Here is a 12,902-nt window from a genome sequence, read left to right on the forward strand (position 1 = left end):
ACAGCAGTGCCACTCAATGAACTGTAACAAGGGCTCTAAATGCATCTCCTGTAGCATACCACAGTGATTTGCAAAAGTGGGAATAAATCAAAGCAGTGAAGAGATGCCATGTTGAGCCAGAAGCTAAATGTTACATCTTGTTGCATGAGGCTAGGGGGAGAACAGATCCTGTTTTTCTGGCAGCACAATATCTTTGTGCTTGTTACCTCCGATCCAACCCCATTAAAACAATCATTCAGAATCTGCAGGAAATTGTCACCTCTTTCTTTGATGCAATGGCAGCTGGTATTGGTGCCTACACACATTTCTCATTTTCTTCAAGATTTTCAACACACATAAAAAAAAAGCAGCTTAATTGATATTAAAAAATGTGTCAACTTACCCTGAGGCTCAGCACGGGCACCAGAGGAAAAAATAAAAGATAAATGTCTCTAGGTGAACTGGCAGAGGCTCTAATTCTCCGCTCACTCTGCTGCTACACAGTATGCACCGCATTAATCATTTCACATAGGCAGGCATTTAAAAATACTTCAACAATTTTAAAACAAAGATTCATTGCCCTAAACTTAATAATAATACAACTGTATCTTGTACAGCAATCTCTGTTCACACATACTCTATCCCCTAATAGAAGAGGTATAAAATAATATTGGAGTCTTCTGGGACACAAATTTTATTATTCTGTTTCTTTTGTCTGTGCAGTTACGTCCCCTCTAGTGGGCATTTTGTGTGTGTGTGTATAAGTATACATATATAATGTTGTCGTTTGTCTTACTTGAGTGTTGACATACACAGGATGTTTTCTACCTTCTGGTTTTATTGTGTGGCTGAGTAAATGTATTATAGGATGCTAGTTAACACCTCAGTCCAACTCGAATATAGTTTTTCTTTCATTTTCTGTGCTGGAGAATAGGGAAATATGATTCTCATTTTTCTAGCTTACGTGCATGTTACAACATTCCCATATTTTATATTTTGCTTCTCCCTCATTCCAAACTTATCCTGTGCTCCATGTGCTTAATAGTGCTAAATTCACAAAGCTAAGTACAAGTAATACTTGAGGATGCAAAGTGGAAGACAACAAGCAAGTGCCCACAGCACAGCTGTAACACCTCTTCTGGAAAACCCCTATGACTGGACATCTATCTGAAGTGCCTGTAGACTAACACATGTGGCATGGAGAGGACACAGATTGAATTCCATGCTTGAAAGGATCCCATGTAATATGGCCCTGGAGAAAAGAGGAGTCTAGGAAAACTGGATTATTTTCAAGAACTGCCTCTTCCAAGTTCAAAAATGATTCCTCTTGAGTGGAGTAAGTCACGCAAAGGTGATAGGACTCCTGCATGGGTGAACAAATGCCTCCTGACAAAACTCAAGCATAGAGGAGGTGTACAAGAGGTGGAAGAAGGGATAGGTAATGCAGCAAGACTATAGAGACACTGACTGTGGAGGGGTGGGTTTAGGGAAGCCAAAGCCCATTGGGAGTTGAATCTGAAAGGTTAAGGACTAGAAGGGCTTTTACATGTGCATGAGTAGCAAAAGGAAGACTAGGAAAATGTTGGTCCACTTCTGAATGGGATGGGGATGCCAAGGGCCATGGCAAAGGTGGAAGTACTCAGTGACTTTTTCACCTCAGGTAAGGCTGACCTTCAGGGATCACAGGCTTCTCAAACAAGTGGGAAAATCTGAAGCAATTAAGACTTAGTGAAGGAGGATCAGGCAAGGAAGCTTTTAAATAAGCCCATAGGAACTGATGGGATTCACGCACAAGTGCTGAGGGAGCTGGCCATTCTTCATAATCTTTGAATGGCCATGGCAATGGGATGAGGTCCTGACAACTGGAAGAATGCTCCTGTGTTCAAAGAATAAGCTGTGAGAAAGGGGTTTAGGGTAGATGATCTCTATGGGTGCCTTCCCACCTCAGTCACTCTGTCATATATCTGTGATCCTGTACCTATTAAAGCCCATTCTTCAGTGCTCGGGAAGCCATGTGACATTTAAAAGGCTCCTGGAACTTTCTTCCATAGTTCCAGTTGGCTGTCTCGGGACATCCATTTGCTGAGTGCAAAAATATCTGGAGTCTCCTTAAACATACTAATTCTCAGAACATATTAGCTTATGGCATGCACAGCCACCATCACTGTGGAAATGGCAGGTTTAAATGGTGTATGGTTTGATAAGGAAAAGGATTTGTTGGACAGTGTACATATAAACAGTATTGCTACAGCGCAAAAGGGGATGTGGATATGGATGTGTGTGCAGTGGGAGGCTATAAGCAGTGCAAAATCAGAACACCAGGAAGGAAAAAGCTTTGAATGCCTGGGCATGATTTAAACAGCAGGAATGTGAGTATTGCCTGCGGTAGTAGTTTGATCACACACAACAGTGAGGAACAGTTCTAAATGTCCATTTTACTCATGCCTTTTGCTTCAGAGGTTAGTGGTTTGTGGTGGTTTTCACACAGATGTAGATGGATTCACAGCACCATTAAGTAAGAAAGGAGAATCAGCTCTTCAGTTCTTTGAAGAAAAGGCTAAGGATGGGGTCCAAATCTTTAGTGGCCTTAAGATGGCATTTTTCTACCGAAGTTAATGTACCTATGTCTATTTACAATTCCTAATATCTGGCCTAAATGATGCAGATTGAGTAGAGGACAGGAGAAAGTGAGATAAAAGTACAGGATTTGGTAATACCTATTACTACACAGTTAAGAAATACAGCCTAGAAACTTTCTTTGTTATAGTGAAAATGAACTCCTCTTGGATCAATTGATGAATACGAGTTGCATGTCTTTTGAAGGATCTTAGAGAGATTCTTGGGTCCACAGAAGAATACTCCAATACTGTTGCTGTAATTGCAATAACAACAAAAAAAATGAAAGTAGGAGAGTAAATGCATAAACTGTACCTTTTGGCTGCCTCCAGCTTTGCGTCTTTTGAAATGGCTTTTTGAAAAATACAGTTGAAAAAACTTGTGTTACTATCACGAAGTATTACAGTATAATTATTTTAATACATTAGTGTTTATTATGTCTTACGGCATTATTTATTTGGATTGCTGTGTTAGAGGTCACAAACTGGTTTAAATGGTAGTTATTTGGGTTTGATCTTCATAGGTTTTTTAATCAGAGAAACAAACACACTACTTGGGCTGAAAAATTTCAATGCGTTTCCTCCAACTGAGTTAATTTTTATTATTTTTTTTATAAAAATATACCCAAAATTCTCAGTTACTTCTAAGTTTTTTTCCTCCCTTTTTTTTTTCCCTTTTTTTTCTTTCTCCTTTTATTTTAACATGTTTCTGCCTATGTGCAATTTTTAGATGTCTGATTTAATAATAAAGTTTGTAAATATGACCAGTGTAACAAATAATTGTGTTCATAAGCAAATTGTGTTACAGCAAGCTGGAAACAACCTGGTTACTTGCTTCAAAATGCCTTAGAGGGTTTGCTTCGAAGTACATAGCACATATTGCTTTAAAATATATATATGTACACACAGATGCACATGCTGTGTTGCAGGGGAAAGCTCAATCTATGTACACACAGTGCAAGTGACAAGTGACAGCATGAGTTTCAGAAGGTTTGCTCCTGTGAAGGAGGGGCTGTAGATACCATTTTGGCGCCCAAGTAATAGTCTCCAGAAGTAATGCCAATGTTGCTGTGGTGCTCGATTGCACTAGGTTTAACCTGGAGTGGTATATTCCTGCTGATCCACTAAAAGATACTGTTGCAGCAAAGGGAAATTCCATGGACCTAAGTGTGGGGATCCAAAATTTAGTCAGCTTGTAAAAGCTGATTTTTCCATCACAGATTAGAAACTCTTGAGTTTCTTTGCCTCTTGAACCTTCTGTAGCTCAGAACATGAAAAGGTAGGGTATTTTATTTTCTCATAAGAAATCCATATGTCATGCAAGGTTTTCTTTAAAAGGTTCAACCATAAATAAGGGCATTTAGGTTCAGAACCAAATGCAGATTTTTGCTGTCATTATAGCACTGGCTTTCTGAGGAAGTACCACAAGATCCAGTATAGAAAGTTAATGCTCATCTCCCACCTTAAGCATCAGAAAAACAGGTTTTTCTCATTTGTCCTTAACAAAAGGAACAAAAAGTAGTATTTCAACTATAACTTTGAAAGCTCTGTTTATGCAGTAGAATCCCTATAAATGGTCTTTCAAAAATTGTATTTTCTACTCTTGGCCTTTTTCTATTTTTAATCTTTCATATTTCCTGATTGTATTTATTTTGACCTCCATCAAGTAGTTTCTCTATTACTGTTATTTTTGCACTTTTATGGTATTCTTGTAGCTTACTGTATTCTCTTTGATCTCATCCTTTTCAGCTTCTTCTTGGGTCTTTTTCATCTTAAAAAAAAAGTTTTCTTCTTTCTGTATCTCTGTCTCCCAAGTGCAAGCCTTTATTTTGTATGAGCAGGTAAATGTTTGGAAATCATAAAGAGTCACAAAGATTCTGGAATTTTCTACTGCTGAACACAAAATATTTCAAATTCTTGCTTCAAAGGCTTCCAGGAACAAAGAAGCTTTTCTCAGACCAGTAGTGAATCCACCAAGTTCAAATGAACTGTCTTTGCCAGCAGAGATGAACTAATAACAGAACAGCATAGTCTTGCAAGAGCAGCCAAATATGTTAGGGAATAAACATATCCTTGACATCATAAGAAAAAAAATCACAGTTTATCTCTTTAATAACCATCTTCAAGGGAAATTAATGCTACTTTGTCCTTTGTGCAGAACAGTAATTGGATTGTGTGTTTCAATTATATCTGGACAAAGGCCAGGATATTGAAATACTTCTAAATATTAGATTTTCTTTTCCAAAAATTAGATTTTATTGGCATTCTCTTTCCGAGATTTCTTCATTAAAAGCTTCATTAAGCATAAATCTTCTTTCCACACAGCAAAAAATGAAATTATTTTAAAAGGGTCATTTAGAAAGGTTTGCCCTCCCCTTCTCCCACTGTTTATGCTGAGAGAAGAGTTACCTAACCAAACTTAGAAGCCAACCTGCCTTACTTACCTAGGATGGTTTTCGGCTAGTTGCTTGAACTCATTGTCCCAATTTGGCCTTCCATAGTAGGTCTTCTGTCTCAATCCAGTAATTACATCCATCTTGTCATCATAGTGTAGGGCTATGCGAGTAGCCTAAAGGCAAATTTACAAGATAGTAATTTTAGAGTCAACAACATATACTCCAAGTAAGAGGAGAGAGCAATATTGCTGCTTAGCTGTGAGAGATGCAAGTATTAATGAAAGGAAACTGTATTTATCAAATGGCAGGAGAGGCAAAGAGGAGAGCAGAGGAAAGGAAAAGAGAGGAGAGGGGAATGGAAGGAAGGGGAGAGATTTACAAAGTTACTAGAATTGTGAAAAGCACTTCCAAAACTGCCCAAGACCTTAAAGGAGTTCAGTGTCCTGAGATGGAATGTTTGAGATGAGCTAGGAGTAAACACCTGTCTTTATTAGCCTGGGCCTAAGTGCCTCAATCACTTTTACAGGCAGCTCTCAGCCTTTAAATATCTCACTCTACACTTCCTTCATTGCAGATCCTGAAGTGACAGTCACCATTTTAAGGCTGAGTTGGAGTTTAGGAAAGAGAGCAAAGTGTACTGTAGTAGAGTTTGACAATAAATATTATCAATTACGTGCACTTTAAGTAAGTACAGAGCATTTTGCTGCTGATGGAAGAGATAGCGGATGTACCAGCTCAGCAGGGATAAAATCCTGAATGTTTTGACTCTTTTCCTTAGGTGGAGGCAGGTGCAGAAAGTGGATCATCTCAGGTGAAGCACTGAACTAAGTGAACTGCACAGCTCCCAGTGCCAAGAAAACAAATCCTGACTTTCATGATCATTTACTGTCTCTCATCCCCTATGCTATGCCCATTACTGTGCTATCTGAGTACTTCTTGGATGCATCTAAAAACAAAACCACCATCTCTCCTAATTGTGCTGTGATTGTGTAGGAGTAATATGCTTGTTTTCACTACAGACTATCATCATTACTATCACTGTCAAGAAATTACCAGAGCAAAGCTAAGTTAAAAAATAGGCTTTGCATTTAGTTCAGGCCCTAGCATGAACTAGGCATCATTATAATCTTTTGCAGAAGTGGTTGCTGAAATTTATTATGGAATATTTTATATTTCTTGTGCTAATGAGTCTTCGATGTTGCTTAACAACTCAGTTATTCTGGTCAAGCACAGTTGTCACAAAAGGTCATGTTTCTGAGAGGCTCTTGTTAGTTCAGGCCAATGTCATGGACAACTTGGAATAGTCTAAGAAATAATTGAAAGTGCTTGGGGGGGAGTGGGATGTGGGGAACTGTGGGATTTTTTCATCATTTACAGTGAAATTGTGCCACCATGAGCAGATGGGCTATTTCTGTCCACATTAAGTGGAACTTCTCCAGAAATTTTGGTGTTGCCCCTTGTTATTGCTCACAGCATTAAAGTTGCCTAGAAATGTCAGGGGCAGTGTAAGGAGCAATAGGCTGAAACATAAGTTCTTGTTCAAGCAGAGGCAAACACGTGCTATAACTGCCCATCAGTTGCCAACATGGAATCTACAGAGAGCTCGAAGCATTGAACAAATATATGCAAGGAATAAACACCTGCCAGTAGTGGAGGGTGCACTAGGAAGTGTAAATTGCCCCTCCTAACTGAGTTCAGCCTCACTTGACTACTGGTCAAGACTATGTGGTGAGATAGAGAATGTTGGTTTTGTTATTTGCTAAGGCACAAGCGAAGTAAAGTCGAGCTTCATCCAAATATTACTGGTGCTGAAGCTCAATTTTTGAGGAGTGATGAACTGGAATTTACTACAGATATAGTAAGACTTATAAGAAGAAAGAGCTTTGTGGATGCCTGAAGAAGGTGGAGATGTTACCCAGCACAGTTCCCTAGGGCTGGTCAGAGTAGGAGTGGCCACTGAAACACATTCCTTTTCCTCCACAACCTTTTAGAGGTAAGGTGATAGGGGCCTTCGGGAGGCAGCACAGCTCCTATGTCACCTAACCAGCAGCATGGGATAACGAGGCAGTGCTGACAGGAGACTGGAAAATGGGGTTTGAAGAGAAGAAGGAGGCATTTCAGAAAAGTGAATGAAGAGTCAGGCATTTCAGCAAGAATAGTGTCTCCCTACCTGATGTCTGGCCTGAAGTTTGCCCAAGAGGGAAGTGGGATGATGACAGTTGAGAGATAAGGGCAACTTTGTGTTTTGTTAGGTTGCTCAATAGTTTCCTTTAAAGCAGGTTTTAGGTAATACCCTGTGATATTGCTAATGCAGAGTGGTAGTGTCTGTAACTGCCATATACTTCACAATGAGAATAGATTTTTCTGAGTACAGCTTTATGCACATGCCTCATTACTTGACAGAAACCCTAAGGAAAACAGAAAGAAACAATGGGTTTTTTGTGTCAGCAGAGGCAGGAAGGAAAAAGCTCTATGAAATCTATTTTTTTAATCTATGCTAGACAGTCCTTCATTCAACAGAGGCAGCAGGAAATAAAACAGTAGAGAAAAGACTTTCCTGTGAGAGTTTTTCTGGCAAGTGCCTAACTGGTCACAGTGTGATCCAAGAGATCCATTTAAAGAAAAGAGAAAGTAACTCATTTGGGTCTAGGTAAAGACTAAAGAAGTTGAGTAAAATCACCCTGTCTAAGGACTAAGTGCCTTGAGCTGGGATGATCCAATAAAATTATGAGATGACAAATTTAAAGTCAATCAGAGAAAATGTCTTTTCAAACAATATGAATTAGACCATACAATTTGTTGGCAAAATGTTCTGAGCATAGCAGGTTTCAAAAAGTGCACTGGCTGTATATGTGAACAACCAAAATTACAGTAGAGAATAAAGTAAATATTGAGTAAATAATTGAGTAAATAAAACTAACACTTTTTATACAACCCTCCATGTTTCAGAACAAAAATGCCAGAATCTATTTAAAGATCATTCCAAAGATGTGGACAAAGTGTCCCTTCACAAGCTCCTGAAAGGCTCTCTGCACTTTTCTGTGAGACATCTGGTAATCAGTGCTCCTCAAGACAAGATATAGGATTGAAAAGATGGCTGGCCTGATTTCTCCATTCCTGTTTTCCTAAATGCAAGATGCAAACAGACAGCTTGGTGTCTTTATATTTACAATCCTTCAGCTCTCTGCTCCATCCATCATTTATTCAACTGTTCCTGTTCCATATGTTACCATACTGGAAAAGCAAGGTACATTAACTCAGACTCATAAGAGTTTCATTATTACCTGACTTTCATCCCAGCCTGTAAGAAATATATGATAGCTTAGAAAATCATTTTTCCCTTTTTCAGCCATTTTTGATTCCAAATGGAACAGAAGATCAGTAAACCATTCAAATGCTGATGGGTCTCTACAAATCCAGTAAAAATAAACCTGTCAGATAAAAGTAAATAAATTTAACAAGAAGCAAAATTTCAGTCAAACTTCTTAATGATTGGCTCAACTCATTAATCAATAGTGTGCGACTCTTCTCCACTATAAAATTTAAACATAATTGCACATCATTTTATGTAGTTTCTATCTCTTAAAAATTTCATTTTCATCTTAGACATTGAGTTAATATATTAATGCACTAGTGAAGGTAGGCAGTGTACATCTCCCCCTGCCAGTGCATCTCAACTTTGACTTACAATGCCTAATGCTGCATTTCTTGCAAATAACTTCATTATTCTTTAAAAGTTTGGATTTATTTTCAGTTATGTTTAAAATGGAATTTCAGTTTCTCAAACCTTAATGCCATAGGTTAACAGCTGAAGTGGTGAAAAGATAGAGTTATGTTCTTCAAGTCAGATGCCCTGTATAAAACAGGGTCTGAAATGTCCCTACTTCTTTTATAATATATCTCTTGTTTAAATTTGAACACATAATTTCTAGAGAAACATGAAGTTCTAATTTTAAAGTTGCCAAAGGGGTAAATTGAACCACTATCCCATGACTGGTTTTCTATTGGTTGAAAACCTCCTCTCTATGAAAAATATACACAGGTTTTCTCATCCAGATTTCTCTAGCTTCATCTTCCATATGCTGGATCTTGTTATATTTGTCTATTGATTTGGAAAGCCTGTTATTAAAGTTTTGTTCCCCAGGTAGGAATTAGAGACTGGCATCTATATAGTCATACTATAATCCTCTCAATGATAAACCAAACATTCCCGGGATCTGTCACTGAGAGACTAATTTTTCATCCTTAAAATATTCCTGTGGCTTGTTTCTGTCTATTCTTCCTTGACTGCAATCAGATAGAAACAAAGCAGAGAGTTTATCTTTTTTTTTTTTTTTTTTTTTTTCTAAGAAGCTAATTCATTAGGATCTTGGCATAGGGCAATGCTTGCATAGGGAATAAAGTATTTCAAACAAGATGGTTAGTCAGTGTCCATATGATGAGAGTTTCTATTTCAGGAGTTATTGATGTGGCATTTTCAGCCGGATCAGCTGAGACTCCTCCAAACCCTTTTTCTGCATAGTTCTTATAGCCAGTTGGCCCAGGAACTGCTGTGACCACTCAAGCATGTGCATGATATAGTGCAATCTATTGCCCTTTACATACGAAGCATTTTCTTAGCTAATTAACTATATATAAATGACAGTCCTGTGTGACCACTCCTGCAGGAACAGTTTCCGCTGACCAGTTGCAAATGTCTTATCTGTGAACAAGTTCATCAGTTTTGCAGCAGGAACTGTCTGTGTAGTCTTGGGACTGGTGAGATTCCCTTCTCAGGATCTGAAACAACACACTGAGACATAGGTTGTCCCAGGCCAAGCAGGAGCAACCTCAAGGAGTCTTCAGGGCAGTCAGAATTTCCTACCTGGAAATCTCCTCCAGCAATGCTGTGCTGCACAGAGGAGTGGGAGCACAGCCCATCCCCTGATTTCAGCTCCATTCCTTGTCTCAGGGAGGTCCAGATGTGCAGTTGACTAGACTGGGAGTTCCTTCACCACCCAGAGTATGAACGTCTGAAGTTCCCCGGCCATCTGTCTAGGCACCACCCTGGTGGCCGGCTGAACCACAATTACAAGGCAAATCTGACTGCCATTCTTAGAACTTGAATTCTGTAGCTCTTGCCATGCAATCCATCATTACTTTTGAACAGGGGCTGCCAGACCTTGAATGGGCCTCTGTGAACAGTGTAATTTTGAGTGTAATTATTTTTATAGTGCCTCCAAAGAAATAATTCACAAACACAGTGGAAACCTGAAATACACAATTTCAGGTTAAAAAGGGATGGCACTGAGGACAATGTATAAGCTTATAACAAAGGGGTGGTTGGAACTTGTTTTATTGGAACTGTGATTTTTATTTTGTTGCAAAATCCCTTCATTTCCCCCAACCCATCTCACTTTGTGCTCACCAGTCCCTCAGTCTTTTATTATACCTCAATGTCAAAGGTAATCTGAAAGGTCTGTCCCTAGGACAATCATTGTGGGAGCTCTGATATTTTGGAAATTGTAGCCCTTTTCTGTAGGATCAATGAGATAAAGATGCATATTAGACACTTCTGAAGTGAAAAATTAGAGAAGAAACCAGAGAGCTATAAAGAGATTTCCCGAAGATTTAATACACTAGCTTGTCAGACTTCTGGTAAGGTGGTGGGAGAAAAATGTGGTAACACCATGCTTCACTGGAGATTTGGTGACAGAGACTAACAGTAATTTGAGATGTTTCCTAGATCTGAGTGTACTGTAAGGGACCATCTGTGGTTTCTGTGAGAAATATAAATGAAGTATGATCCCTGGAAACAGAAATAAAGTATTCAGGGTTAAGTAGTGTATTTTTACAGCCCAGGAATACGACTGCCTGCAGAACTTTAGTACCAACCATCTTGACTGTTTGCTTTTTCCCCTCCTGTTTCAATGTTTTGCCTTAAATATGACCTTATTGCTTTACAGGAGTGTTGCTGCTGATTTACGCTGGCTTACGTAAGGAGGAGAAAGCCCACTCACTTTATAGCATTTCATTTCTGTGACTAACAATAGCGTTATTTTAAATTACCCAAACTAGATAAGATTTATAGCCTTAACCTTTATGTAGTTTTTTGTGTCTGAATCCTGAATTTCCTGCTTGTTCCACATCCTCAGCACCTCAAAAATCAGCCCACTGAGTGCTGTCAGTCTGTATCACACCATGGCTGTTGATTTGTAGTGAGAAATTTCTTCCCCCAGCCTCTACTTGATCTGCTTATTTCTCAAGTCTTTTCAGCAGTTCATTTTATGGAAATGTATATTTAGTACATGTGTATGGAGTGCTTCTAAATGAATAATGAATTGTGCATGGGGTAGCAATTGGGAGCATGTGGGCAGGACTGGGAGCCAAGCACATTCAGGGAAGGAGGAAGAAAAGCTAGCTGATGAGTTGAGATGATGTGGTCTTTCCCCAAATGGGGAACTGGTTTCCAGAATGTCAGGCTATGGAGCTTGAAGGAGTGCTTTTAGCTGGTTGCAAACCTAGCTGTTACAGTAACAGCCAGTCCAACTGAATTGGGTCAAGCCACCTCTGTCACAGTCCTCTCAATAAAAGATGTAGCTTTCTGAAGCTGCAGTAATTCCTTGAACTCATCCCTGGTGTGGTTCTGCTGAAGCGGTACCCCTTGCACTGCTTCTGATTTTCACATTAGAGGTGGAAAGCATTTGGTAATGAAGAAAGACTGTCACTATAAGAAGTATTTTGTGCCAGGATTGTAATCTTAGGCAGAAAAGAGGTAGTGAAGAAGGATGGCGTATGGGCAAAAAGGTCCTGTTCCCATTAGATCAAAGAGGACTTCTAGTATAACATGTTAAAATAAATGGTGTTTACAAAGAAGTCTTCCTTTCTTTACACTGACTGCCCATAGCATAGCATAACATATTACATATATAATTAAAATACAATAAACGTACAATAAAATTAATCCTTATTAAAAACTGTAGAATAAGGCCAGCATCAGTGCATTTCTATAATTAAACAATTATTCTGAATCTTTTTTTCTTTTTGTGTGCCTCATGTTATTAACTGACTGCAATTATTTAAGACCCTTAAAATCTGTTTTAGATTTATTTTTCATTAGTCTCCACCCACCCTACCCCCATTGACTACATTCATCAGCTTGATGGCTTGCCCAAGTAGACTGTCTGAAATTTTCCAAGTGCTCTTTTTGCAAATCGGGTTAGATGCAGTATTGCTATTAATCAGATCCATAATGCAGGGTTATGAGTAGCTGCTTATTTCTTTAATACTCTGCTCTCTTACAATGCGTACATATTTATCATTCAGTTTCCCACATCCCGAGCGTTGTACAACAGATTAGAGCAAGAGTTCTGATACCTCTTTCCTGTAAGGTGAAAAAGGTATCTTGTAAATCAGCTTCCATCAAGTGGAAAGTCATTAATAATTATCTGTTGATGATCATCCATTTGTTTCTCCCTGAAGACGGAGCTGGAGCAGCAGCTCTGGGCAAAGCCAGCTTTTCATCAAAGGTAAAAGGTGATGAAGTAGGGGATGCCCAGGGAGACACCTTCATCCTTGACTTTTGTTTCTCCCTCTTAGGACTAGTCCCTGCAAAACCTTCTTACACATTGCACTTGAGCACCTCCCTGCAAAACCCCAGTCCTTTGTGCTCCTGAGTATACCACACTACCTGTGGGCTGCAGCATACCAGAAAAAGATCTGACATCTTCAGCCTAATCAATGGATCCAGTGGAACACTAGAGGTAAGGTGCAACAGTGCCTGCAGCCTGGAGCATTCAGGGAAGGATGGGGGTTTGGGCACCTACATGAGGCACTGACTTAGAACTAGGGTGGCAGCAAGCAGCCTTTCGTGTAAATGCAGGACAAGACTTGAATTCATGCCTCTAAATTTGAAACAGGAGTCCTAAACTGT

General features: G+C 39.1%; 1 protein-coding gene across 1 annotated transcript in view; it reads right to left on the reverse strand.

The window, feature by feature from the left end:
• Positions 1-2,724: 2,724 nt before the first annotated feature.
• NOX3 (NADPH oxidase 3) overlaps positions 2,725-12,902 on the reverse strand; it is a gene marked incomplete at both ends in the record, with an annotated part of 38,376 nt that continues 28,198 nt past the window's right edge. The window contains 3 exons of the mRNA XM_080616533.1: positions 2,725-2,851; positions 5,039-5,163; positions 8,275-8,421. Coding sequence (XP_080472659.1) covers positions 2,725-2,851; positions 5,039-5,163; positions 8,275-8,421 — 399 coding nt within the window. The remainder of the gene's footprint in view (positions 2,852-5,038; positions 5,164-8,274; positions 8,422-12,902) is intronic.

Source organism: Psittacula echo (assembly GCF_963264785.1).
Source record: "Psittacula echo genome assembly, chromosome: 4".
Lineage (NCBI taxonomy): Eukaryota > Metazoa > Chordata > Aves > Psittaciformes > Psittacidae > Psittacula > Psittacula echo.